Source organism: Rhinolophus ferrumequinum, chromosome 15 (genome assembly GCF_004115265.2).
Source record: "Rhinolophus ferrumequinum isolate MPI-CBG mRhiFer1 chromosome 15, mRhiFer1_v1.p, whole genome shotgun sequence".
Lineage (NCBI taxonomy): Eukaryota > Metazoa > Chordata > Mammalia > Chiroptera > Rhinolophidae > Rhinolophus > Rhinolophus ferrumequinum.
This window is the reverse complement of record NC_046298.1, coordinates 138,615-162,721: the sequence shown is the minus strand read 5'-3', so window position 1 is coordinate 162,721 and position 24,107 is coordinate 138,615. Positions and strand designations below refer to the sequence as shown.

At 52.8% G+C, this 24,107-nt stretch overlaps 1 protein-coding gene across 2 annotated transcripts in view; it reads right to left on the bottom strand.

Moving 5' to 3' along the window:
• FANCA (FA complementation group A) overlaps nucleotides 1-24,107 on the bottom strand; it is a 39,519-nt gene that overhangs the window by 4,050 nt on the left and 11,362 nt on the right. The window contains exons 12-35 of one of the 2 annotated variants that reach the window (XM_033128968.1): nucleotides 23,701-23,777; nucleotides 23,312-23,453; nucleotides 22,870-23,003; nucleotides 20,685-20,795; nucleotides 19,525-19,620; nucleotides 19,378-19,437; nucleotides 18,606-18,694; nucleotides 17,813-17,873; nucleotides 17,669-17,718; nucleotides 15,883-15,959; nucleotides 14,515-14,628; nucleotides 13,337-13,473; nucleotides 12,840-12,910; nucleotides 12,450-12,546; nucleotides 12,184-12,371; nucleotides 10,911-11,007; nucleotides 9,744-9,920; nucleotides 8,494-8,567; nucleotides 6,719-6,847; nucleotides 3,776-3,860; nucleotides 2,516-2,682; nucleotides 1,988-2,093; nucleotides 1,003-1,062; nucleotides 776-880 (exon numbers count right to left, since the gene is read on the bottom strand). In XM_033128968.1, the coding sequence (XP_032984859.1) occupies nucleotides 776-880; nucleotides 1,003-1,062; nucleotides 1,988-2,093; nucleotides 2,516-2,682; nucleotides 3,776-3,860; nucleotides 6,719-6,847; nucleotides 8,494-8,567; nucleotides 9,744-9,920; nucleotides 10,911-11,007; nucleotides 12,184-12,371; nucleotides 12,450-12,546; nucleotides 12,840-12,910; nucleotides 13,337-13,473; nucleotides 14,515-14,628; nucleotides 15,883-15,959; nucleotides 17,669-17,718; nucleotides 17,813-17,873; nucleotides 18,606-18,694; nucleotides 19,378-19,437; nucleotides 19,525-19,620; nucleotides 20,685-20,795; nucleotides 22,870-23,003; nucleotides 23,312-23,453; nucleotides 23,701-23,777 (2,504 nt within the window). Of the gene's footprint in view, nucleotides 1-775; nucleotides 881-1,002; nucleotides 1,063-1,987; nucleotides 2,094-2,515; nucleotides 2,683-3,775; nucleotides 3,861-6,718; nucleotides 6,848-8,493; nucleotides 8,568-9,743; nucleotides 9,921-10,910; nucleotides 11,008-12,183; nucleotides 12,372-12,449; nucleotides 12,547-12,839; nucleotides 12,911-13,336; nucleotides 13,474-14,514; nucleotides 14,629-15,882; nucleotides 15,960-17,668; nucleotides 17,719-17,812; nucleotides 17,874-18,605; nucleotides 18,695-19,377; nucleotides 19,438-19,524; nucleotides 19,621-20,684; nucleotides 20,796-22,869; nucleotides 23,004-23,311; nucleotides 23,454-23,700; nucleotides 23,778-24,107 lie in introns of those variants that run through there. The other variant, XR_004425183.1, reaches the window with a different exon arrangement.

Here is a 24,107-nt window from a genome sequence, read left to right as displayed (position 1 = left end):
AGAGAAAGGTCACAAACAGCTCAGGGGCCACTGAAGACGGGCGCCCTTCGAGCCAGTGCCCCACCCCCACAGCCAGCCCACACTCATCTAACGCTTCAGGACGCCAAGGGCAGGCTCTCATGCGCCTCGTTTAAGACTCAGAGCCGTTGCATGAGGCACTCCTGTCCCCATGTACAGAGGACATGCACTGCAGAGGGGGTCTTGCCTAAGGAGCCATCCTGTCTGGAGTCGGCCACTGCCCAGAGCTGGGCCGGGTGCCCCGACATCCTGCCAAGAGCTGGTGTTTTAAACACAGGGTAGCTCGCTGGCTTCCAGTGAATTCCACCCAACTGAGTTACAGGCTTGGGGAGGCCCCAGTGTGCTGTGAGAAGGCACCACACGGCCGACGCCCCAATGTCCGGTCACACAAGAGCTGGCTGGGCAGGGCGCAGGGGCCGCCTCCCTGTTCTCAAGTCCTGAGACTGCAGCCAGGACCGCAGACGAGCGAGCACAATTATGCCCTTGGGAGAGCACAGGGACTATGTCTACTTCCGCCACTGCAGAGCCAGAGCAAGTGGCTGCCCAACACGGACACACGGATGCAGCCTACTCGTTTCCACGCTTACAAGTTTCTGTGCTGCTGAGACGGGCATGGGGACGCAGGCAGGGGGCCTGTCACCCCACCTGCGTTCAGCCATGTCCTCCTTACCCCCACTGCTCCCAAAGTACAGTAACTAAGAGGAGGTTTTAGTGAGGGACAGAGGAGCCTGGCGGCCACGCAGGCGGCTGCACCTACCAGAGCAGAGGTCAGAAGCAAGGGGCACTGGGTCTGGCACGTGCTCAGGGCCAGGTCGGCCGCCAGGGAGGGGTCTGTGCTTCGCGAGCAGGCACTGAGGAGCCCCTGCAGAAGGGACAAGCCGAGTTCAGCCGTTTGCATGTGGGCGCTAAAAACACCACTGGACATGCGGACCCAGGTCAGCTGGTGTGAGCTGCGACGTGCGAGGTACAGAGGAAAAGAATTACCCGGAAGAAGTGGACGGTGATGTCATGGGTCAGGGCGCCTCCGTGGAAGCACGAGTTTCTCTGCAAAACAGTTCAGGTCAATGAGAGAGGGACCGACAAGGTGGGAGGGCAGGAACCATGTCGGCTCAGAGGGCTGAGCTGTGGGAGGAGACACGCTATGATGGCAGTGGCACCGCTGACCACGGAGGTGGCCTCAGGCCCTCAGGCCCTCCCACCATGCCAGACCTTCCGCACTCACCACCTCTGCACACTCCTGAGCATGGCCAGACCCCCGCCCACCTGCTGTGGCACTGGCACAGGGCTGCAGGGAGGCAGGGGCAGCCTGGTGGCACTTCCCTGCTAGCCTTAGACTTCCTCAGCTGACCACTTCCACAGCACATCTGGGACCACCAAGGAAACAGCCTTTGGTATACATGTCAACAAAATCAGCTGCCATTTCCTCTGCTTTCCAAGTCCCCTTTCCAGACTCTGCCTGACTGCCGCCTCTGGGGGGGGAATCTGTCCCGTGTGTGAGTGCGTGCTTGTTCAGGTGCCGCGCCAACCCCGCCTGGTACAATCAGAGCCCCTGACGCTGAGCCCTTGCACAAGGACAGGGCTGCCTGGGGGCACGGTGGTCATCACCACTGGACGGAGAGGGAGGGAGGGAAGCGTGTGTTATGCGAACGGTCGGCAACATTCATGGGTCCAAACTACGAAAATCCAGGGAAGTTCCTGGAGGAGCTGGGCTGGGGAGCAAGAAGCTGCCGCTGGTGTCTGCACCCTCCTTGCCGGCCTACACGGCCGTGGCTGAAGAGAGGCTGCGCACGCTCCTGCTCTCACACTCGCTGACCACCCTCCCACGCTTCCCATATGCCCACATAGCCAGGACCCGCGCCAAGGCACTGAGCTCAACGTGACCATAGACACGCTCAGGAATTTTCAAGGACCAGCCCTCAGTGATCAGATGGCTCCGCCCATATGCCAAGGCCACACATCCCGCACCTACCAGCTCAGAGTTGACCAAGTGGAAAAACTCATTGCAGTCGGGGGCGGTCGGCTGTTCCACCCGGGGGCTGCCGATGAGAACAGACGGAGGCAGGACGAGCAGGATCCTTGGAGAGAAGGCAGTGCATCCACGGTCTCGAGCATGAGACTCCATCTGCAGCCCCCACTGTCCCCACCTGGGGCTGTGTGCTGAGCACCTGGGCCCCACCGCAAACACTCTGAATGTGTTACCCAAAACATGAGTTTAAGTGGCCTAAGGACCAATGGAAAGGGTGCCCCCAAGACTAACAGCAGTTCTCGGCACCTGGAAAACATCGTGTCACAAACACTATTATTCGTACGTACAGCTGCTTGCTATCTTTGAACACACAGTTCTTATTGTGACACGAGTTCTTTTAAGCTACCTCTTTCAGCAGGCGGATCCCCAAGTCTGATCAAGAAGGCTTTACTCCAACATGCTTTTCACACCCAGGCCCTGCTCTCTGTGCCAGCACAGGATGGGGAGCAGAGGGGCAAGTGGTGCTGTTACCGTTTGTACGTGAGTAGCTCCCGTTGTCTCTGGAGACGGGAGGCCACGTCCCACCCGCTTGCCAGAGCCTGGAGCCGTCTGCAGAAGACCCCAAAAAGGAGGTGCCCTCCAGAGGGAGGGCGGCCATGGGGTGCTGTTGGGCCCTGCTCCAGGTCGACTGCCATCTCCTGGAAAAAGGCAAGGACCAGCCGCTCACACACGTCCATCTCTGTCCCCAAATGTGAAGGCAGAGAGTTCTTGGGGCTGACTTACTGTCAGCCCCACCAGGGACCCTGAGGTGGGCTTGGAAGAGAGGTCTCTGCCAGGGCTGGAAAGAGCAAGTGGGACAAGCCCTTGGATATCACAAAAATACGAATAGTACAAAGAACACCTTTACCCAGGTTAACCTCCAGCTAGCATTTCAGCCCACTTATCAGTTGCTCTTTCCAATATGTAGTGTGTGCACGCACGTGCGGGTGAGTTACCTACAAGGCACGCACACAGCTGGACTCAATAAATGCCTGACACATGCGCACAGCTCTCCTGGTCACCCTGCCTTCCACATCATGATGGGTGTGGAGGACAAGAGGTCAAGACAAGGGGCAGGGGAAGCAGGTCTCTTTTTTGTGGCTTTAATGCCTTTGCAGGTTTCCTGAGTGCCCTAAACCACACTCTCCATGGCTTCCCTTCCAGTCCCCACATTTGCCAAAGACAGGCAGCAGGAATGCCACCAGGAAGCCTGCACTTCCAGAGGTGGGCCCCAAAGCTGACTCTCAGAGCCTAACCTTCTGCCCTCGAAAGGCCTGAGGAGAGCAGGCATGCTGCCCGGCCCGGTGACAACACGGCAGCCTGTGCAGGTGCCAAACGACCTTGTGAAACAGGGTCTCCTGGCCTCTAAACATGACAGACTCTTGACCCGCCACCAGGGGGAGGGTCATTTACATTACTTCTTAGAGCCCGACATCCAAATGGAACGGATAGTGGAGTGACCACCATCTTATTCCCAAAGTAGGTATTTTCTAATTCCTCTATTTTCAGATTTAAATGTCTCCAAGCCTAGAGATGATTCCAGCATTCCAGCTGCTGACTTCTTATTTTTATGTGCACTGGGCACATTCACAGAGCACACTGTCACACTGCATCTGGGCCACTGTATGTGTGTGATGCGTGTTTTCATGCTGTTTAGTTGCCTTAGGACCCATTACAGATACTCACAATAAATATTTAATAGAAGATGGTTTAATGCAGCGAACACAGTGAGTTTTGCATCTTCTAACTCACCTGCAATCTGGAAAAAATATCCCGATTTCCCACGCAGCCACCGAGAACCAAATCAGAATTCTCTGAGTGCTCGTAACTCCTTGAACTGAAATGAAAACACAGTGAAGGCTGCCTAAGCATGTCTTGACAGCACTGAGGTTCCCGCTTCTCCTCCTGCCTCCAGAGTGGTATGTGGTCACAGAGCCAGGAGGGCCCTGGGGACTGTGTGAAACACACAGTAATCAACACACAAAACCTGTAACAAAATACTAGCATCCCAAATCCAGCAACATATAAAAACAATTATGTACCATAACCTAGTGGGACTTACCCCGAGAATGCAAGGTTGGTTCAACATCCAAAAATCAATTAATGTGATATACACATCGACAGGATAAAAAACCAAAAACCACGTAATATATCTCAACAGACGCCCATAAAGCATTAGACAAAATTCAATGCCCTTTCATGACTAAAAACACTCAACAAACTAGGAGTAGAAGGGAACTTCTTCAACCTGATAAAGGGCATCTGTGGAAAAACCCACAGCTGACATCACACTTAATGATGAAATTCCTCCTAAGATCAGGAACAAGACAAAGATGTCCCCTCTCGCTACTTCCATTCAACACTGCAGCAAAAGTGCCAGCCAGGACAGCTCAGCCAGAAAAAGAAAGAAAAGGCATCCCGATGGACAGAAAACTTAAACAATTTCTATCCACAGATGACATGATCTTATATATAGAAAACCCTAAAAAATGCACAATAAAAAGCTATTAGAATAAATGAGTTCAGCGAAGTTGCAGGATAGGAAATCAAAATACAAAAGTGAGTTGTATTTCTATACCCTAGCAATGAATAATCCAAAAATGAAACCAGGACAGTTAATTCCATTTAGAATGGTGTAAAAAAAAATACTTAAGAATAAATTTAACCAAGGAGGTGCAAGACTTGTACTACAACACATTGCTGAAAAACATTAAAGACCTAAACAAAGGTAAAGACATCCCATGTTCATGGAGAGAAGACTCAGTATTGTTAAGATGGAAACACCACCCAAGCTGAACTACAGAGACAGTGTAATCCTTTTCAGAATCCTAGGTGATCTGCACACATTGACAAGCTGATCCTTAACTTCAGATGGAATTGCAAAGGACCCAGCATAGTCAAAACCACTTTGAAAAAGAACAAAGTTGGAAGACTCACATTTTCCAATTTGAAACTGAACTACAAAACTACAGCAATCAAAACAGTGTGGGACAGACAGGTAGACCACCACAATAGAGTCTAGAAACATACCCTCGCATATATGATTAATTGATTTTCAACAAGGGTGAAGACCATTCAATAGGGAAAGGAGTCTCTCCAACAAAAGGTGCCAGGACAGCTGGATATCCACACACAGAAGAGTGAGACGTTTAATCCCAAACGTACACCACATACAAAAGTTAACTCAAATGGATCAAAGGCCTAAATATACGGTCTAAAAATAGATGAATTGGGATTCATGAAAATTTGAAACTTTTGTGCATCAAAGTACTCCACTGAGGGAGTGAAAAGATGACTCAGAATGGGAGAATATGTGTGCAATTCAAGTATGTGACAAGGATCTGGAATCTAGAATATATAAAGAACTCCTACCACTCAAAAGAACCAATAACTCAATTTTAAAATGGGCAAAGGATCTGAATAGACATTTCTCCAAAGAAGACACATGAATGGTCAACAAGCAAATGACAAAATGCTCAACGTCATTAGCCATCAAGGCAAAACAAATCAAAATCACGATGAAATATACCACTGCACACCCATTAGGATAAATATTACAAAGATCAGGTAAGAGCAACAGAGTTCGTGATGACATGGAGAGACTGGAACATTCCCAGCCTGCTGGTGGGAGTGCAACGGGTGTGGTTTCAGAAAACAACCTGGTAGCTCTTCAGAAAGGAAATACTGCATACATAGGACCCAGCAGTTCCATTCCTAGGCATACATCCAAGAAAAAGGAAAGTGCAGGACCACACAGGGCCTGCACAAAGATGTGCACAGCAGAATTATTCACAAGAGCCAAAAAGTGGAAACCCACATCCCATCAACCGATGAACGGATAAACAAACTGTGGTCTGTCCTTCCATGGGATACTACTGTTCAGTCATAGAAAGGAACCAAGTTCTGATACATACTACTACACGACGAACCTTGAAAACATTATTGAGTGAGCCAGACACCAAGGACATCCTGTGTGATTCCAACTGCCAAATCTGTAGACAGAAAATACTCGTCCCCAAGTGAACACTGGATGACAGCACACTGGCCAACGTCAGTGCTGTCCCAGCCACTAAGCGCCGGGAGAAGCACCTTAGTGCCGCTGGTTGTACTTAAATGTAATGGGAGCGAGCGCTGTGCCAAAAGGATGCTTTGTTTCGAGCCTCGTGGAGGAGAGGGGCACAGGGAAAAAGAATGGCGTCTGTGCTGTGTGTGTCTTCAGTAACCATTTGCCTAGACAGTGTAACAGGACGTTTCCCTGTGACTGACGTAATAGGACGTATCACCTTGACACAGTAATTGTGGGGATGAAGAGACAAAAGCAGACTCCCACAGCCGGAGCACACGCGCAGCACAGCCTAGCCGAGACAGAGACCCCTGCCTGTGGTGGCCGGCAGTCCACGTCGGTGCTGCACACCCCGGGGGTAACGCTGCAGTGCTCACCACTGGCGCTCACTGTTTGTTCCACTCTTCACACTTGCTGACCCTGAACTCCAGGTGACAAAGCAGAAAGACAAAACTCTACACCCACAGAGAACACTGATTCAGGGCGCTGGCCTTTACTCCCAATAGAGTACACTTGCCAGCAAAGTGTATGCAGCTGTGCTCTGTACGGCACCAACGGCACTGAGAAAGCCACACATGTCCCTAGAGCCGCCAGCACTAAGGGGGAGGTGCCCAGGTGCCAGAACTCCTCACCTGTGGCAGAAGTCCAGCAGCGTGTCGACAATGCCAGTGAACGCCACTCCCAGGTCTCCGTCACAGCCACCGGTGGTGCGCGGCTCGGGGAGGAAATGCTCATAGATGGCCCACTGTTGGAAGTCCCGCCTGCACAGCGAACACCAGGGTATGTGCTGAGAGGGGCTGCCAGCCAGTGCTTGCCAGAGTGGGGCGGAGAAGGCAGCCCACAGCGAGGGCGCAGCATGGCAGGGGGACGGGTGGTCATCTGGGGGGCCTGGGGCTGCGGGAAGGCGCTTTACGACCAATCAAGGGGATCAAGGTCCCATCGGGAGCCACCCAGCTGGATGACAGCCACCGGTGCTCTCCTGCTGAGCTGAGGAACAGAAGCTGAGGGGTCCTCCCGGCTGTGTGTGAACTGCCCAGGTCCACTGGCAAAGGCGTCCCGATCAGGACAAACTAACTGAAACCACCGTCAATACTGCAGTCTCTGAGGAAGTGAGCCATCTCCATACACGCACCAGTGGGTGAGGGGGCAGAGGTGTAAGGGGCTCATGCTTCGCGCCGGGAACCCATACAGAACGCATGTCGGTTACTCATCATTAAAGAAAGGAAGGGGATCCCAGAATAGGTCTAAACAAAACTCCCCCGACAGGGAGCTCAGGGTGAGTTCAATGGTCATGGGCCCTCACACCAGAAAACTGTTCCTTCTGTTCCCACCGGAAAGAGAGAAGGTCGGAAAGGGAAGAAATCCCAGGACATGTGGGATGCACAAAGCACCCCAAAGCGGTTGTGGTGCAAACCGGAAAAGGAAACAAAACCCCATTTCCTTGGAGAAAGCAGTTGCTCTTTTCATCACCACAGCTTTTCCCTTTTTTCATTATTTCTATTTGTTACGTCCAGAATCTGACACCAGACAAGAGTGTGGAGACAGACAGCATCTCACATGTGCGGGAGGGCCAGGGCTCAAGGTCAGCCAGTGCTGACCCTTGGGATCTGAGCCCCAGGGGCTCTCGATACCACATTTCCCTCCCTGACCTCCATCCTGACCTCCACCCTGACATCCATGCCCCAAAACCAGGGCCCCATGAGCACCCCACTTGCATGACGGTCGCAGTAATCTGCCCTGGGACCCGCAGGGGCTCAGACCTTGGTTAACCAACTGCTGGTGCCACCTCAAGGCCAGCGCTCCACATGGCACATGCCCAGTCCTGTGCCTCTTGGTGGGCTGGGTGCACTCCTCCCACGTGGAGGAAAGGGGGAGGGCCAGCCAACACCAGTAGAGGCCACTCACAGGCCCCCCCAGGAAGACTCCGCAAGGCAGACATTTCTGTTCCCACCGTGGGGACGTGCACTAGCTGCTCCGCTGCCCCTCACTGGGGAACTTGCTCTCAGAGCACATGTGCAGTCCTAACTCAATCCACTTTCTATCCCTGCTTGTCCCCAGCCCACACAGGGGTCCTGTTCTGTGCCATCCCTGGAGAAGAGGGCCTGATCAGGAGTATCGGGGACGGAAGTGCCAGTGGAGAGCCCTGTGTGTGTCTCGTAGGCGCCTGTCTGCACAAAGGTGCCACATAGGCAGGCTGATGTAATTTATGCGGCACCCCAGCTTCTAGAACATTCTAGAAGTTTGTAGCAAACAGGAGCTCAATAAATGTTTCTTGAGTGAAGGAATGAATGAAATTGTACTCACAGATAATACCTTAAACTATACATTAAATTCAGGACAAAGCTCAAGACTTTAAGACCATGTAGAAAACTAACATTTTAAAGGGCAGAACCCTTTGAACACTTACCTTTCTGTGTCTGAAAGAGAATCCACCTCAGGTTGAATTTCTAGCTCCAGCTGTAACCAGTCTCTGTAAGTTAACTGAGAGAAAAAAACCAGCTTGATACCACACCAGGGACAGCACACAGAACCGCAGGCGGAGTGTGCAAGTCTGTCGTTTCCTGTCACTGTTATGTGACATCCCAGCTGAAAGCAAGTCCCACAGGACAACAGCAAGCAGCCTCGCTCGCTCGTGTGTCAGAATCTCCATTCACACGCCATGTCCCCTGCTGGCCTGAGGTGTTGGCACCCGGCCTTGCTCCATTCAACCCTGAGTGTGACGCTAACTGAAATGAGTCACTCTGGCACCTTGAAACAGTTCTCCAGCATCCTGCTGGATTGAGCGTTTGCCCTATGGGCATACACCTCTCAGGTAACTGCTCACTAGTTTCCTGGGGCTGGGTGAATAACTGAATAAACTTGATATACAAACATGCTTCAAATATTCACGGTGTCATAGTTCTTGTTTCAAAATTCGTTGAACAATTCCACGCATCAATACAAAGTAACCTCAGAACCTCATGCGTATAAAAAAGCACGTCACAGCAACATGTATGCAGCAGGTTTCAGCTGTGTAAGGGCCAAAGCTAGGCGGCATGAAACAGCACGCTGCTCTGGGAAACATCCACTCAGCCAAACCAGAGGCAAGGCTGCATGACGCAGAGCCAAGGCCCAGGTGAGGCAACTGCTGGGCTCCCAGTGAGCACGGCCACGCCCTGCGTCACTGCTCCCCCCCCCTCCCCCCGCCAAGCAGACCGCCAGACCTACTCGCGTGTAACTGATGGTTAACAGTAAAAGAATTGAAAAAAATAAAACAATTGAGAAAATTGTCTCTAAATACCAACATAAGCAGGCCAACATCCAAACTATGAGTGAACAGATATGATAAGGCGCAGAGATGAGCAGTGTGGGCACGCTGACTGGACTGGCCCAAGGCAGACATGCTGAAAGCATGTTTTTACCCATCCCTAAAATTCTCCGCAAAATGGTACTGTTGGGGGAACGGGTAAAGTAAAAAGCACCTTTCTGTCTGGTTTCTCACGCCTGCGTGGGAGTCAACACCAATCCCAGTAAGTTTCAAGCACAGCCACGTCTGTGCTGCTCGAGCGTCGCTGGGCCCGGCCCACCCGCCACGTCCCCAGGAGGCCCCAGGTCTGTACCCGCAAACCCGCGAGTCAGAACGAGGCCAGAAGCAAGGGAAGGGACAGTGGGACTTACATGAAATTCCTTCTCCTTCGACAATTCCAGGAAGGTTGTGTGTCTCCACAGACAAAGGGCGGCTCGCTGCCAGTCTGTGGGGGACAGGTACAGGGGCCTCCAGGGAAGGCTGGCTGCGTCCTCCCGAGAGAGGGGGTCTCGGGCTTCGGAGAACAGCCTGAGCACAACGAACTGGAACTGGAGAGAGAGGAACGCGTTTGCTGTGACAGGCTCACAGAATATCCGCGTGACATGGCTGGGTGCAGCAGGGCAGCACGGAGACCCTGTGTCACCTGCGGGGGCCTCGCCAAGCCCTTGCGCGGCACACAGGGTCCACTACAGGCAGTGCTACAGTGAGCAGCCCTGTAGGGAAATCTCGGCCCACACTGGATGGCGCCCTTGGGCTGGACGCAGGGTCTGAGTGGCCTCCACAGCCTAGCACCGCCCACCCAGGCTGCTGCTGGCACTGGAGCTTTCGCTAGAACGTGTGTCTACAGGATGGCAAAACACATCAGGAATGTGTTCACGTATATCCACATTTATCGAGGGGCGGTGGGGAGACCGTGGGGTCACACCGGGTAGTGGACCTGCACAGGTGATGGCGACGTGCCTCTGGGCCCCCACTCTCTATTCGTGTTTTAACACTTGGGCACCTGGGACTAAGCTCCTTGACATCAATGCCAACTTAACTGCCAGACCCAGGAGTCTGTGCCTTAAAAGCTTCTCAGGTGACTATACTGTGGAGCCTGGAACTGAGAACCAGGTTCAAACCTCACGAGGGATGTTCCCTAAAACTCTGCGAAAAGATCACACCATCACTTGCAACATTTCAGGTTTCTAACACGCACCTTTAAATGCCTCATCTTCTAACAAATGGAACGAGCACTCAGGAGACAAGGGAACTATAGCGGAAACGTGGAATCCCTTCGTTCAAAGGGAGATACTTTTTATGAATTATCTTTTAATTTATGTGTCTTATACATACCAGTATGTGTTTCTTTAAAAAAAGGGAGGGACATCTGTAGCTGACATCTTACACCCCCTCAGGTTAACGCAGCGAACAGAAGGAAAAAGCAGTGTTCACCCAAGCAGACAATTGTGGCTGCTCCCAAGAGACAGCCTGATAAATAATGGAGCCAAGGCGTCGGACACACAAGAGAATGTAAAACAGGACGCTAACAGACCTACCTTTTTCATAAGGCATGGAGATAAACAGCTGTACATAGCATCACGAGACTGACAAGAAAACTTACACAGAGAGTAAGAAATTGCTGCTGTACAAAATCTGAAAATAGAAAACAAATTATAACACAGAAACGTGACCCTGGCAAAATAAGGGATGAAAGAAAAGAAAGTTTGAATCTCCCAAAAGTGAACTGAGGGCATTTAAAACCAGGGGGCGTGAGGGCCAGTCCTCTGCCTCAGCTACTTGCAACACTGGGGAAGCGGCCCCATGTCACAGCCGAGTGGCCTAGCTCTGTCCATGCTGAAGGCAGAGACTCAGGAAACGCATGGACATGTGGACTCGGTGCAGACATGGGGCCATGATGACAAGAGTGACGTCAGGAGAAGCAGGAGGGGAAAGGGCTTTCATGCCCCGGAGTGTTAGCAAATCCTCCCTGTTCCTTCCTAAAAGGGGTCTGTGGGACCAGAGCACGCTCCGTTTCATATGTAGCCTTAGGGGCAACCTCTGCCTGCCCGTGCAGGTTGTCAGGTGTAAGGAGGCCGAGGCCAAGCAGGACAGACTGACCCGGGGGCCCTGAGAAAGTCAGGAAGGTGGCAGAGAACAAAGTGGGGGAACCGGGGACTGACTCTCAATAGGGACTTTCGGTGTTGCCAAAAGCCCACAGGAGTGGGGGAGGGGGGCTATCGGCCTCCCGGTGTGGACAGTGGCCAGACCGGCTTTCCTGTGCCTCCTCTCCCACTCCTGTATGCCTTTTGTCACTTCTGCCCGTGAACTGTGACCCCAGCCCCAGCCAGCAATTCCCAGTCTAAACCCCGTTGCACAGGACACTCCCCCCCAGGGGTCCCGCACATAAGGGACCAGCCAGAAAGGGACTGGTGGGGTGTAAATGGCAGGCTGACAGGACACTGGGCCTCCAAACCCTTCAAGGTGAGTTCACCTCTGCACAGGGGAGTTCCATGTGTCGGAATCTGCCCTAGAGAAACAGCTGCAGCACGAGGCCCCAGCACAGGACCCCGAGACAGAGCGGACCAACCCACCAACTCTGAAGAGTGCGGGGCAGGACACAGAGTCTGCACTCTGCGGTCAACGACTTCAAATGGCAGTTTAGCAAAGTGGTACAATCTCATTTTCATAAACCAAAACAAGTCCACGTGTAAATACACGCCAACAAGTTTCTGGGAGGCTGCACACTGAAACGTGAGTGATTATCTGGGGCATATCTGTTCCTTCTGCCAGACGGGACAAGCGACCACGGCGCAAGGAAGAGCAGCCCACCTGAGGCAGAAGAGCAGGGACTCCCGGTTCCCACATGGCAGGAGGCTGCTGAAGAACTCGGGGATGGACAGGCCCCCGGCTAGGAAAGGGGGGCCTACGAGCACCTCCGGGAGCGCAGGCCGGGCCTTGCTGAGGTGGACAGCCAGGGCAGCCAACCCCAGCACGTGCGCCGCACCAAGGCTGGGGCCCTAAATAGGAAAGGAAAGTGGTCGTCCTTCTGGTGGGATGCAGAGCCCACCTTCCAGCTGCAGGGGGCAGGGCACTACCTGGTAACGCAGCAGTTGGCACAGCCTGGTGAGTACAGCAGGAAGGAGCGTGCGAGCACATGTGGCCGTCACAAAGCGGGTGGCCCAGGAGCCCTGCCTACAGAAACAGTGGCCAGTCCTGGTGTGGTCCCTCACTGAGTCTGGGTGACTCAGTCCAGGCCTCAGAGAGAACCAGGCTGTTCCCCCAACAGCGGGATCTCCTGTAGCAACGCTCAACAGTTGCCACGTCCCTGCTGCGTAAACGTCCGCACTGCCCCTCTGCCAGCACAGCAGGAACCAGGGGACTAGGGCTGACACCACTGTCCTCGTGGAGAGCAGGGAAGCTCCACTCCATGAGGGAGGCTGCCCCGGGACAGCACCAAACCACCCAGCAAAGCGTCCCAGCTCTACCTGTCTGGTGGGGCAAAGCTGGAGGCTACCATTAGGTTCTGACAGAAAGACGTCAGCAGGAGATCCACAACCTGAGAGGAGATGCCACAAAGGGCAGCGTGAGCCTGACCTTATGTTGTTGATACGAATGACACGGGCAGGGCCACAGCTGAGCTAATGAGTCTGCAAACTAGGCTTGCATTTGGAGAGGAAACACCAATGCCAACTGGTACAAGATTCCCCATTCCCAAATCCTGGGACCGTGACAAGCCAACTATCATCCCACCATGTCCAGTCCTGAAATTTTACAGCAGAGAGCAGAGCCAAAGAGTAAATGTTTTAGGCCCTGGGGCCAGATGGCCTCTCCGCGTATTATCGGCCGGGAAGCCAACCATGGCTGTCTTGTGTTCACAGACACACTTAACGTAGCAAAACGAGTGCCGAGAAGGGCCTGGGGCCCAGCTCTTCCCACGCAAACCCGCAGATGTGACACTGAGCACCCAGACGCCCCCACACACCTTCTGTTCCCGCTGCTCCAGTTCTGGAGAGCAGACGCTGAGCTGGATCTTCGAAGCCTCACAGATGCTGTCGTCCTCGCTTAGGCCCAAGGCGGAGCTGAGTCTTTCAGAAACCACAGCAACCTGAGCAGATACGTCTGTGGACAGGAGCCCAGTGAGCGGTAAGCGGACAGCACTGAGTGGAGATTGTACCCCAGGGCTGGCTCACCGCAGCCACCTCTTGGGTACGACTGCCCAATGACCCTGAGCTGCTGTGTCCCCATTGCAGGTGGCCCAGGACACTGCTGAGTGTGTGACATGGGCAGAGTGGGCCCTTTTCCTGTGTTGTGGGGGGCTGACACGTTCCTTTGCCATCATGAACCGCACTTTTTATCTATAACCCTCTAACCCTCGCACACACTGTAACACACGTCGGAGGCTTGTGTCCCAGCCCTCACAGCGTCTGCCCACGCGAAGAGCCATGGCTTCTGTGTGCCAGAGGTTGTCGACAAGTGGGCTGACCTCACCTCGTGGAGGCGGAGCTGTGCGGCTTTTACACACAAGCATGGCCTGACTGGTCAGCCGTCCTGTAGCAGCGCCAGGAACTGCCAGGTCCCGGGGCCCCAGATGCCACGCGTGCAGGCGCCCAGTTCTCCAGGAGCCCTGGAGGCCACGCTGGGCTCCAGGGGCAGCAGAACTCAGGCGGTTTTGTTGGCATGTCCTCCGTGAGGCTCTCACGGGGTATTCTGGGATAAGCTGAGTTCATGTGCATCAATCTATCGCAGCAGCTAGGTAAACACAAGGCCTGTGGGCTGTCATGACAAGAACCTGAGAGCACTGCTACTGAGTCTCTCACTGTGGGCCGCTGCACAGCACGTGCTGTTACTCCGTACAAGCACTCAGTCACACAGACGCAGAGAGTGACAGCTGCTCGGGCAGGTCAGACAGGAAGGAGACCCACACCTAGTCACATCAGCCAGCCTCCTCTCCATTACCTGGCTTATGGGGAAGCCAAACAGCAGAATACTTATATTCTGCCAGGGGTCTGTGACAGCTTGAAGGATCAGTCTACCATCCTGTCTGAAAGGGTGCCGTGCGCTCGACACCGGCCAGTGCGTGGCCAGGTAACTACCAAATGCCAAATTGCAGGAAATGGACCAGCCACTGGAACCCAACTCACACCCACCGCCCGTGCTCACCGTCATACTGGGCAGGGTCTGTCAAGGCGGCCCTGAGCTCTTGCAGTGCGGCTGTGAGCAGTCCCAGCCTTCCTTCAGCACAGCCAGGGTCCACCTTCATTCCCTGGGCTGCATCTGAGAGGTGGGGGGGGCGGGTAATTTGAACAATTAGGGCAGACAGGTCCATATTCACATACAGCTGAATATGGACCTCCATCCTGAAGCTGGATGCTGTCATTAAAAGTCAAAACTTTTGTAAATAAGTTCAAGAAAAAGCATGGTTCTGGGCACCCCACACCACAAATGTGAAAAGCATGTGTCTCATGAAAAAAGACAAGCACAGCGAGGGAGACAAGTTAGGGATGGATGATGCCTGAGTCCCTATTTCTCAGACCTTTAAGAAACACTGCTGTTTACCACAGGATGCAAAAAAATAAAACAAAGACTGAAAATTAGTGTTTGAAAGCAGAACAAGTTCAAGTTCTGGTGACACCGGGCACGTGCAGTACATCACACAGGTTTCACAGCGACATCAGGGACACAGAACCTAAGAATTCTGTCTGTGTGAGACATCACATGACATCCTAGAGTAGGAAACACTCTGAGAACCCCCAAAAAGGCAGTTCTCTGGGGTTGGGTGAGGAGGAGTGAGGCTGTTTCAACACAGGCACATGTTAGATCGGGGACCTGTACGCGATGTCCACTCAGGTTTCTGGGTCTCCATGGCCACGAGAGGAGGATTCTGGCAACAGAACTAGAAAACAGAACTGCTTCCTTGAGCCTGTCTGGCCCTGCGGATATCACAGGTTGGAAGCAGCAAACAAACACCAGATGCTTACCAAGTGACATTGCTGAGAACCAGGCCTGCTGGCGCCTACCACTGTCTCCTTGTTAGTGGCCAGAATGGGGGGTGGGGGGAGGGGCAGGAGCAGGCTGATGAGCCTGTGCAGATGCTCCAGGCACGGCCATGTCACTCCTGCAGCCTTTCCGATTCAACCTTGGTCCACGTCACTGTCCCCTAGAAGCAGACCGATCCCCAAGCCACCACAGAAGAACACAGCCATCTAAACAGTCAGAAAGCTGTCACAGGCCCCCATCACCACACGCTTCACAAATAGCCTGGCTGCGGGGTCTGACAGGCCATTGAATTTAAAGCTTGAATTCATTCAGGACAGGCAAAAAGAAACCATGTCACACCCTCAGGGGGTGCAGAGCGGTGACAAACAGTAGTGTTAATACTGAATGGCAGGCGCTCCTCCAGGCCACGTCGGGGCCTCCAGGCTGAACGCCTGGGAGCTGGTGGCGCAGCCTCTGGCCGGACCAGCACTGAGGGGACAGGACACAGCTCGTGATCAGGGAGATGGGAGGTGCTCATCTCGGCGACCTTACTTGTTGGCTTCTTTTCTTCAGCCATGGAACAGGCTTGGCGGTAGGTGGAGTACAGCGACGAAGGAATTTTATCCGCTCTGGGTCAGAAGAAAACATTAAGATCACGTCAGCTGCGACTCAAGATAATTCTCAAGCTTACAATTTCAAAAACCATCATAAAACAAAAATATGTGACACAGTAAATATAAATTATACAACACTGTGCACAGCATGACCCTGTTTTAAAGAAAAAAAACATCACTTGTATGGATTTAAATGTTCCTTACTGCCCCTCAATGACATGTCATATAAACATCTGCCAGTAGGGGTTTTCATTGGGTAGAGAGATTATAAATGATTTTTACTTCTCTCATTCAAGTTTTGGTAATTCCCAAATTTTAACAGTGGACTTGTATTACTTTTAATGAATAATATTAACAAAAACACCCAATTAACATCATTAGAAATACAAAGAATTATAGATCAAGTCCTGTGATAAGGACATGGGACTTTGTCAGGGCACAGTGACAAGTCCAGTGGCAGCTCAGGTACAGGACACATGGACAGTGGCCCGGACTGCAGGACATGAAGCCTGCACATGCGTGGTGAAGCAGGTGGGTGATGTGTATGTACACAATTTATAGCTACAAACATTTGCAATAAAATAATAGAAAAATTATACACCAATTTCAGGATAATGGTTTCTTTGGAGAGAAAAGGGAAAAGGACAAGATAGCTGGACGAAGAGACTTCAATGGTGTCTGTACTAGTTTACTTTGAAAAAGAAAAGGAGGGCCGGCCCAGTAACCCAGGTGGTTGGAGCACAGTGCTCCTAACGCCGAGGTCGCCGGTTCGATTCCCACATGGGCCAGTGAGCTGAGCCCTCTACAGATTGTGAACAACAGCTGTCCCTGGAGCTGGGCTGAGCTGCCGTGTGCTGCCAGGAGCAGCCGGTGGCCAGTGTGAGTGGCCGGCAGCCAGCGAGAGCTGCCATGAGCTACTGTGAGCGGCCGACTGACTGCCTCAGCCGGAGGAGCGCAAGGCTCATAATACCAGCCTGGACCAGGGAGCTGGGTCCTACACAACTAGACTGAGAAACAACGGCTTGAGCCGGCGGAGGGTGGGGAGGCAGAAGAAGAGGGAAAAAAAACAGAGAGAAAGAACAGGAAAGATAGTAAAGTAGTAATGTGTGTGGGGCATATGGGTGTTTTGTTAATCGGCCTCAGTACTTCTGGAATATTGTGTATCAAAAATAAATAAAAATAAGGGTCCCAGAGAACGGTCTTATTCTGAGCTGGAACACTGATCTTTCTCTTTCTTCTTACAGTTTCCATCACTTTATAAGAGTCCCACTAGAAAACAGGATTTGTAGTTTTCTATTTCTCCCAAGGAAGATCTTTCGGAAACCAACCAAGTCTGTGCCACTGAAAGCCTCCATGGAGCTGGGTGGGTCTGAGCCCACCCACAACCCCGCAGCCGAGGCTTCCACGTATCCCTTTTCTTTTCCTTCTTTGCTTGAAGTCTCCTCCTTTCACAATGATTATATACCAGTAACACTTGCTTTAATTCCCAGACGTTTAATTCCCAATTTTAATTCCCAGACGTTTAATTCCCAATTTTCTACACGTTCATTGAAAAAAGATACTAAGTGGTGATACTCAGAATCAAAGAAATTTTAAAATCAAACCAACTAATTTTGAGCCAATATTTTATAAATAAAACATCCATGTGCTAAAACACGTTTCTAAAGAAGAACCGGCACTCTGCATTGTCCCAAACCCTACTACAAACAGGTGTCTGTGCATACCTCTTCAGGGACTCTATAAACGCTGCTCGGCTATCAGGGTGTTTTGGGAGCTGCGAGAGGAAAGACGAGGCCCAGTGACACGCTGCACAGGGACACCTTGCTAATTGCCGCCTCAGTCCCAAGTTCGTGAAGGCGCGTACTGACCACTCGTGGTGTGAGCAGGGCAGGGAGGAAGTGGGCCACATAGTAGGACCTCCTGAATATGCTGCAACACAAAAGAACAGGCTCAGACCAGAGGACATTAGGACGCTTCAGTGAGGACAACAAAACGTCAACTCGCACTCACTCACTGCAGGTAAGGGGCGGCACCAGGTGGGTTGTCTCATTTAATGGTTATCCTTTTGATCACATTTCTAAGTCCCTTTTCACTGTGCTTGGGACATTTCATGAAAAGGGTGGTCTGTGCTGGTGACAACTCCATGTCCCAGGGAACCAGACAATGTTCTGCCACGGGCATGGCCGTGAAACCTGGGTTAATCAAGGCCACAAGGACCACTCCCAGTCAAATGTGAGCCTTCTCCCTGGAGCTGACCTGGAAATCCATGGAGCTGGGGGTCACATTTCTCAGAAGCAATACCTTCAGAAAGCTACCCCATGACGGCAACAACCAGAATTCCATAAGTTTGGGTGCACACCAAATTCAACAAGCTTCTGCTATTCAATTCTCTCCCCATTCTGGCTTTACACTGTTACCAACGACCGTTAACAGAAACCATGCTTACAAAACCTAACCCAGGGCCTGCCCATTCCCAACCCTCTGAACAGGACAGGCTGCACGCGGCTCCACCTGCCAGCTGTTTGGGGTGCCACGTGCATTCCTAAAGAAAACGCACGCCTGGCTTGGGCTCAGCACCAGCCAGCTGCAGGACCCTCGCTGGGATGTCACTTGGCCGCGTCGGTCTCCCCACCACACGTAGCTGAGAGCGGCACGGCATACCTGGCCTCCATAACGGCGACAGGAATCCTTCCTGTGTGTTCAAACACCGTGACAGCCTTCTCAACATCCTGGGACGCCTGGCTGTGGGGCTGGATGCACAGGGACACTGAGACAAACTCCCTCGTGCTGGCAGAACTGCGGGAAGGGGCCGACAGCTCCCTGCCCCAGCAAGTCAGACCAACGCGCAGCCTGGGACAGCTCAGCAGCTCTGGGAAGCCACCACCACCCCTCCTGTCCCTCAAGGACCACAAAGGGCTCCCTCCAGCTAAAGAGTTCCGAGGGGTGGGGAGGGAGCAGCAGACTAAACTCTTGATATTTAAGAAAACTATGAAATGGCTACTCATGAACAGCAATAAATCTTAAATGGAAAACTGCACTAAGTATTTTAAAATATTCACTTTAACAGCATCTAGAGGAGCTCTCTAGCAATTCACAACTGTTAAGTATGAGGGTCTTAAAAATACACATAGGCCACATGGCCATGTGACAGTGGTTTATACAAATGGCACCTTTTCCTGTAACTCCAGTAAAACGTGAGCCTCTCCACGGTCCCACGCCCACCTCTCCCATCAAGCCCATGAGGACAGAGGTCTCCTACAGGCAGATGCCCCTGCTGTGAGCAGCATGGGCCAGGAATCAGAGAAGCAACACTGCTGCATAACCATCACACTCCCACTGCACCAGACACGCCAGATCGTGGACAGAAAAGGCTCACACGCTCAGCCCAGCGCCACAGAGACACAACTGTGCTTGCTGAGCACCGCAGGGATACCTCCGTGACGTTCCCGGCTGCAGACAAGTCCTCATAGAGCCCCAGGTTTTCTATAGGAAACTGCGGAGGAGATGTGACGAGAGGGTGAGGGCCCAGACAGGTGCTGGCGACTGCAGGAGGTCGGAGGGGAGGGCGGCCTGGACTCACCTTCAGGTCGGCCAGCCGTGTCCTGGCCAGCGAGACGTAGTCCGTGAGGAGGGAGCGGTACTTGCTGGGGATGAGTGGGGGGTGGAGAATGTGCACCTGCAGGTGGACAACGGAGCAGGACATCAGTCTGCCAACTGCTGGTGACTTTGGAGGAGGCACTTATATTGAGGCCAGGAAAGTCAAAGAATTAGCCAAAGAGCCCGAGGACAAAAGCTGGAGGTGGGACCAACGGAATCCTGAGTGGGTAAGCTGGGGGACGGCACTGTGCCCTCAGCCACCAAACCCCAGGACCTCCTCTGCACGCCTTTCCTCGTTCCTCCAATGGGAGGCGCCCATCACTGCAGGTGGCGTTCATGCCACCAATCATGAGGCCCCTTTCCATCTGAAAGGCTGCCAGTTGCAGCCACAAACAGTGGTGCCCCGGAGGAGGTGCCCGGGAAAACGGTGCCTGAGGGGGGGTGCCCAGGTAGGACGTGCCCGGGGAGACGGTGCTCAGGTAGGTGAGGCTCAAGCATTCAGGAAGGTGAGGAGGGAAGACCCGGAGGCTTGAAGGCAGCGCTCCCTTCTTCTCCTGTGCTGGGCATGACTCATTCGACCTTCCATCCTAGTACTACATATGTAGTCTTTGGGATGTAACAGAAACTTCTTAATCAAAAAAAGGTGAGAATCAGTTTCCAGGTACCCTGCCCCTTAAAATGAACGCTGGGTATAGGTGTCCAATTAAAAAAAAAAGCTTTCAGAAAGATGTACTTTCATCATGAGATTAATACAGGCTTGTTATAAAAATGTAAAGTCTTCCACACCCGGAAGTAACAGTCACTGGCAGTTTGGGGTGTATTCTACCGGATTATTCTCCTTCAATGAAAAACAGCATTCGTAAAAAGCGACAATGGGACCGCACACACCTAAGTGTACACCTTGTTCTTCCTGCACGTGCACTCGGGGTTGCTTCACGGAAGGGCTGACCCAGCCCTGCAGGCCACCTCCCAGGGATGACTGTGCTGACTGCTGGCCCTTTACTGTCATGAACACTGGCACTGAACACATACGGACATCTTGGTTGTACTGTCACCTGCTCAGGAAAGACCAGGGGACGCCCTGGGGACCTTCCTTGGCCTGAGGAAGAAGTGAGCGGAAGGTGCCAGCAGTCAGCTTCTTACCTGCAGGTAGCGGGGGGCCTCAAAGGGCACGAGGTCTGACAGGAACTTGAAGAAGAAGACCAGCGACTTTTTGCTGCAGCTGTGGGGGCCCCTTGCGCTCCCGAAAGAGGCCTGAAGGGTAGAGGGGCGAGAGGCATGGGTGGTGGACGCTCCGCGGTGTGTGTGCCTCAAAAACAGAGAAACCACAGAGCCATTTTGGTTCAGATCATTCTAATGTCATGGCCACACTTCGACTAAAGACATAGGCTGAAACGGTAGCTGCGGTGTCTTTTGTGCCCTAACAAAGACCCCTTCCATGGGATGAGGCCACTCCAAACAGTGAACACACAATTCCCAGACTCGCCCCAGGGCATGACATCACTGTAGGAGAGGCAGCCGAAGAGGGTAGGCCCTCAGGTCACTGAAAGAAGCAGCAGAAGCAGCAGACCTTCCAGGAACCAGGGCGCCTGAGGGGAGACCGGGGAGAAGGAGATTCTCACAGGCCTTGGACCCGAAAACACAGCCAAAGGGGCCCAAACAGAACCAGGCTCCACGCCCCAACAACCTGGAGTCCTGTCACCAGGCCGTGTCACAGACCCTCACACGCTGCGGGTCGCTGTTTAATCACCGGGAGGACCCGGGGGCAGCTCTTCTCTCAGCGAGAACACAATTCTGAACACTACGATGGTGTGGGCAGACGCCAACACCATCTGACAAAAAGGGAGCCCCCCACGTCGCCAGTCAGCTCCCAGCTTACACCCTCCCACCCCAGTACAAGGGGGTCATTTCCCTCCGTTTAATCCGTCTACACAGAGGCTTCCTGAGTCTCACCAACATCTACTCAACCAAGAGAGCTCCTCGATACTGACACCACGGAGAGCAGAAACGAACCCCACAGAACACCCACAGTTCACTTGTTGTATGTAAAGTGTCTCAAGTAACACACATCCCAGAGTGAGGTTACAAAGTATTTACTGTTACTACACGGAAAAAGGCCGTTCTTTCCATAGTTAGAAAAATTACACCCAAGTACATACTATGATGAACTATGAACTATATATGAACTATATTCCCAACCCCAGGGGCTCCAATTTGCAAACATCAAACTGTTCTATTTAGTTCTAGCAGTCCTAAAAATAAGTATTACAACAGATCTGCAAACACTGAATATACGCCTAACGCCTGTCAAAACTCATGTAACCATTCACTGAAATTGAGTATGCTTTATTTTGTTTAAATTATACCTTGATAAAAGTGATCACAAAAGGCAAAACAAAGAAAACCAAAAAAACACCCTCAAAACCACACAAAAGCAGCATTCCTCTCCCAGGTGTGCTGCCTTGACAACTGAAAAACGTAAGGCCTGGGGACACTGGTCATGAAGGAGTTACCTGGGCGAAGCGGTCAGCAGATACAGACGTGCAAACATGGAAACGAGGCCAACTGAGTTTTACCCGCCGCCCCGAGTGCGGGGTGGGTTCTGGGGCTAGTCCCTCAGCACCCTGACGACGCAGCCATCGACCCTGCACATGTCCAGTGGGAGCCCCTGGGCCAACTGCCCAGGGCTGGGGCAGCACAAGTTGACCGGAAGGAACTTAGGCAAATAAAAGAATAAAGAAGGAATCCCGTGACCACCATCCTCTACCAATGCAGCTGGCAGACAGTGGCTTGCCTCCCGTGGAACCGGGAAGGTGAGCTCTCCACAAAGAGGCACAGCTACCACCCAAAGCTTCTGTGAATGACAGACTTGCACGCGCCAGACCTCAGAGCTGGCATCCAGAAGGCATCCGCACGCATGGCCTGGATTCTCACGGAGCCTCAAAAGCCTGGATTGAGCAGCCGGGGACAGCTGCAGAGACGTAGTGGAGACAGAGAGGAAGACACCAGGGAACCTCCGAACACCTTCTCCAAGACTGACCGGGAAACAGCTGACGTCACCACACTCTGCAATAGCAGCACCTTGGGCTCTCACTCCTGACTGCCTGACCGTGTTTGCCCGGAAGGGAGGGAAGAGGCCGGCCAGGCAGGAGAGGGGGCACCCTGGGGAGGGGCAGGCCCCCAGGGGGAGGCCAAGAGGTACGTATGGGTTTGTGAGGTCACCCCTGCAGAGCTGACGCCCGGAACGCATTCCTTCTTCCGACGGTGAGTCGGGGGGACATGCTGACAACCTGCTGGGAGCACCTGCCCGCCAGCAAAGGTAACCCACCTGGAACCAGTCTGCGTAGGACAGGAACACGGAGGGGCCCTCCAGAGCAGCCTGACGCACAACCAGGAACACGGTGACCATGCTGTCCAGGTCGAAGCTCTCAAAGGCTCGGGCCAGCAGACGGGCTGCCCAGTCTAGGCGAGAGTGGCCAGTCACAGCTGGTAGACGGGCCGTCCAGGAGAAACAGCCACTTTCTGGCTAGGGCTGGCATGCCCAGCACCAATTTCAGGGGACAGGATAATGACCAGAGGAAGCCAAACATCAACTACACGAGGCAGAGCGCAGCCCCCAGGACACAGGGCACCTTCTGGGCAGCTGAGGACTTTCATCCTCGCTGAGGTGGACACTGCGACGGGCTCATGACGGGTTCATCCGCAAACACTAGGGGCTTGCCGACAATACGAGTCACGCACACGTGCCACAGGACCCCACCAGAGCGCACCGATTACCAGCTGCTGTGCTTCCTGGAAGCAGGTCACCAGTGCAGACACGCAGGAGAGCACGTGCTGCCAGTTCACCTCGTGTGTTTCCAGAACATCTTGTAAATGGCCAACCAGCTCCTCTGGACTCAGAATTATGAAGAGCTGAAACCAAAGGTCCCCTCAGCTGTGCAAGCGAAACACTGGCTGGGCAGGAACCGGACGCTCCCCTCTCTCCCACTTCCCGCCCGACACAACATGCAGTTGCAACAGTGGACACCGTGCCTGTCTCTGCAGCAGTCAGCTCTGGTGGGCCAGACGTGGATGGCTGTACCTGTGAGCGTCTCGGCCCCACAGAGCTTTCCGGAAGCAGATCTCAGATGGCCCTGGTGCATGCCACCTTGACACTCACCCTGCGGTATAGGCTGGTCAGCAGGGGGTGGGTCCTCGCAAAGCTCCACTCTTTTTGCCTTTGAACAGCATCAGAAACTTCATCCAGGAGGAAAACAGACAAAAAAGTCAAGTCAGCAATCACCAAAGTGCTGTTTCAGCACTTGCGTGTCTAAAAACTGCTCTGCGTTCATTTGTATTTTTTCAGGTAGTGAGGTCCCCCATTTCCATTTAGTAACCATGTTCCATATTATGAAAAGCCTATGTCTTAGTCCAGTTACCTGCTGGTATTCCTCTATCATGTTGCTGTAAATGTTTTCTTATCCTTCGATTACATTTTAGTTTTGCTGCTTTTAAACTCTAACCGTCAATAAGAAATCAGTGAGGATACTGTTGAAAAGCCCTCAAGAAGTGCAGCACAGCCTGTCG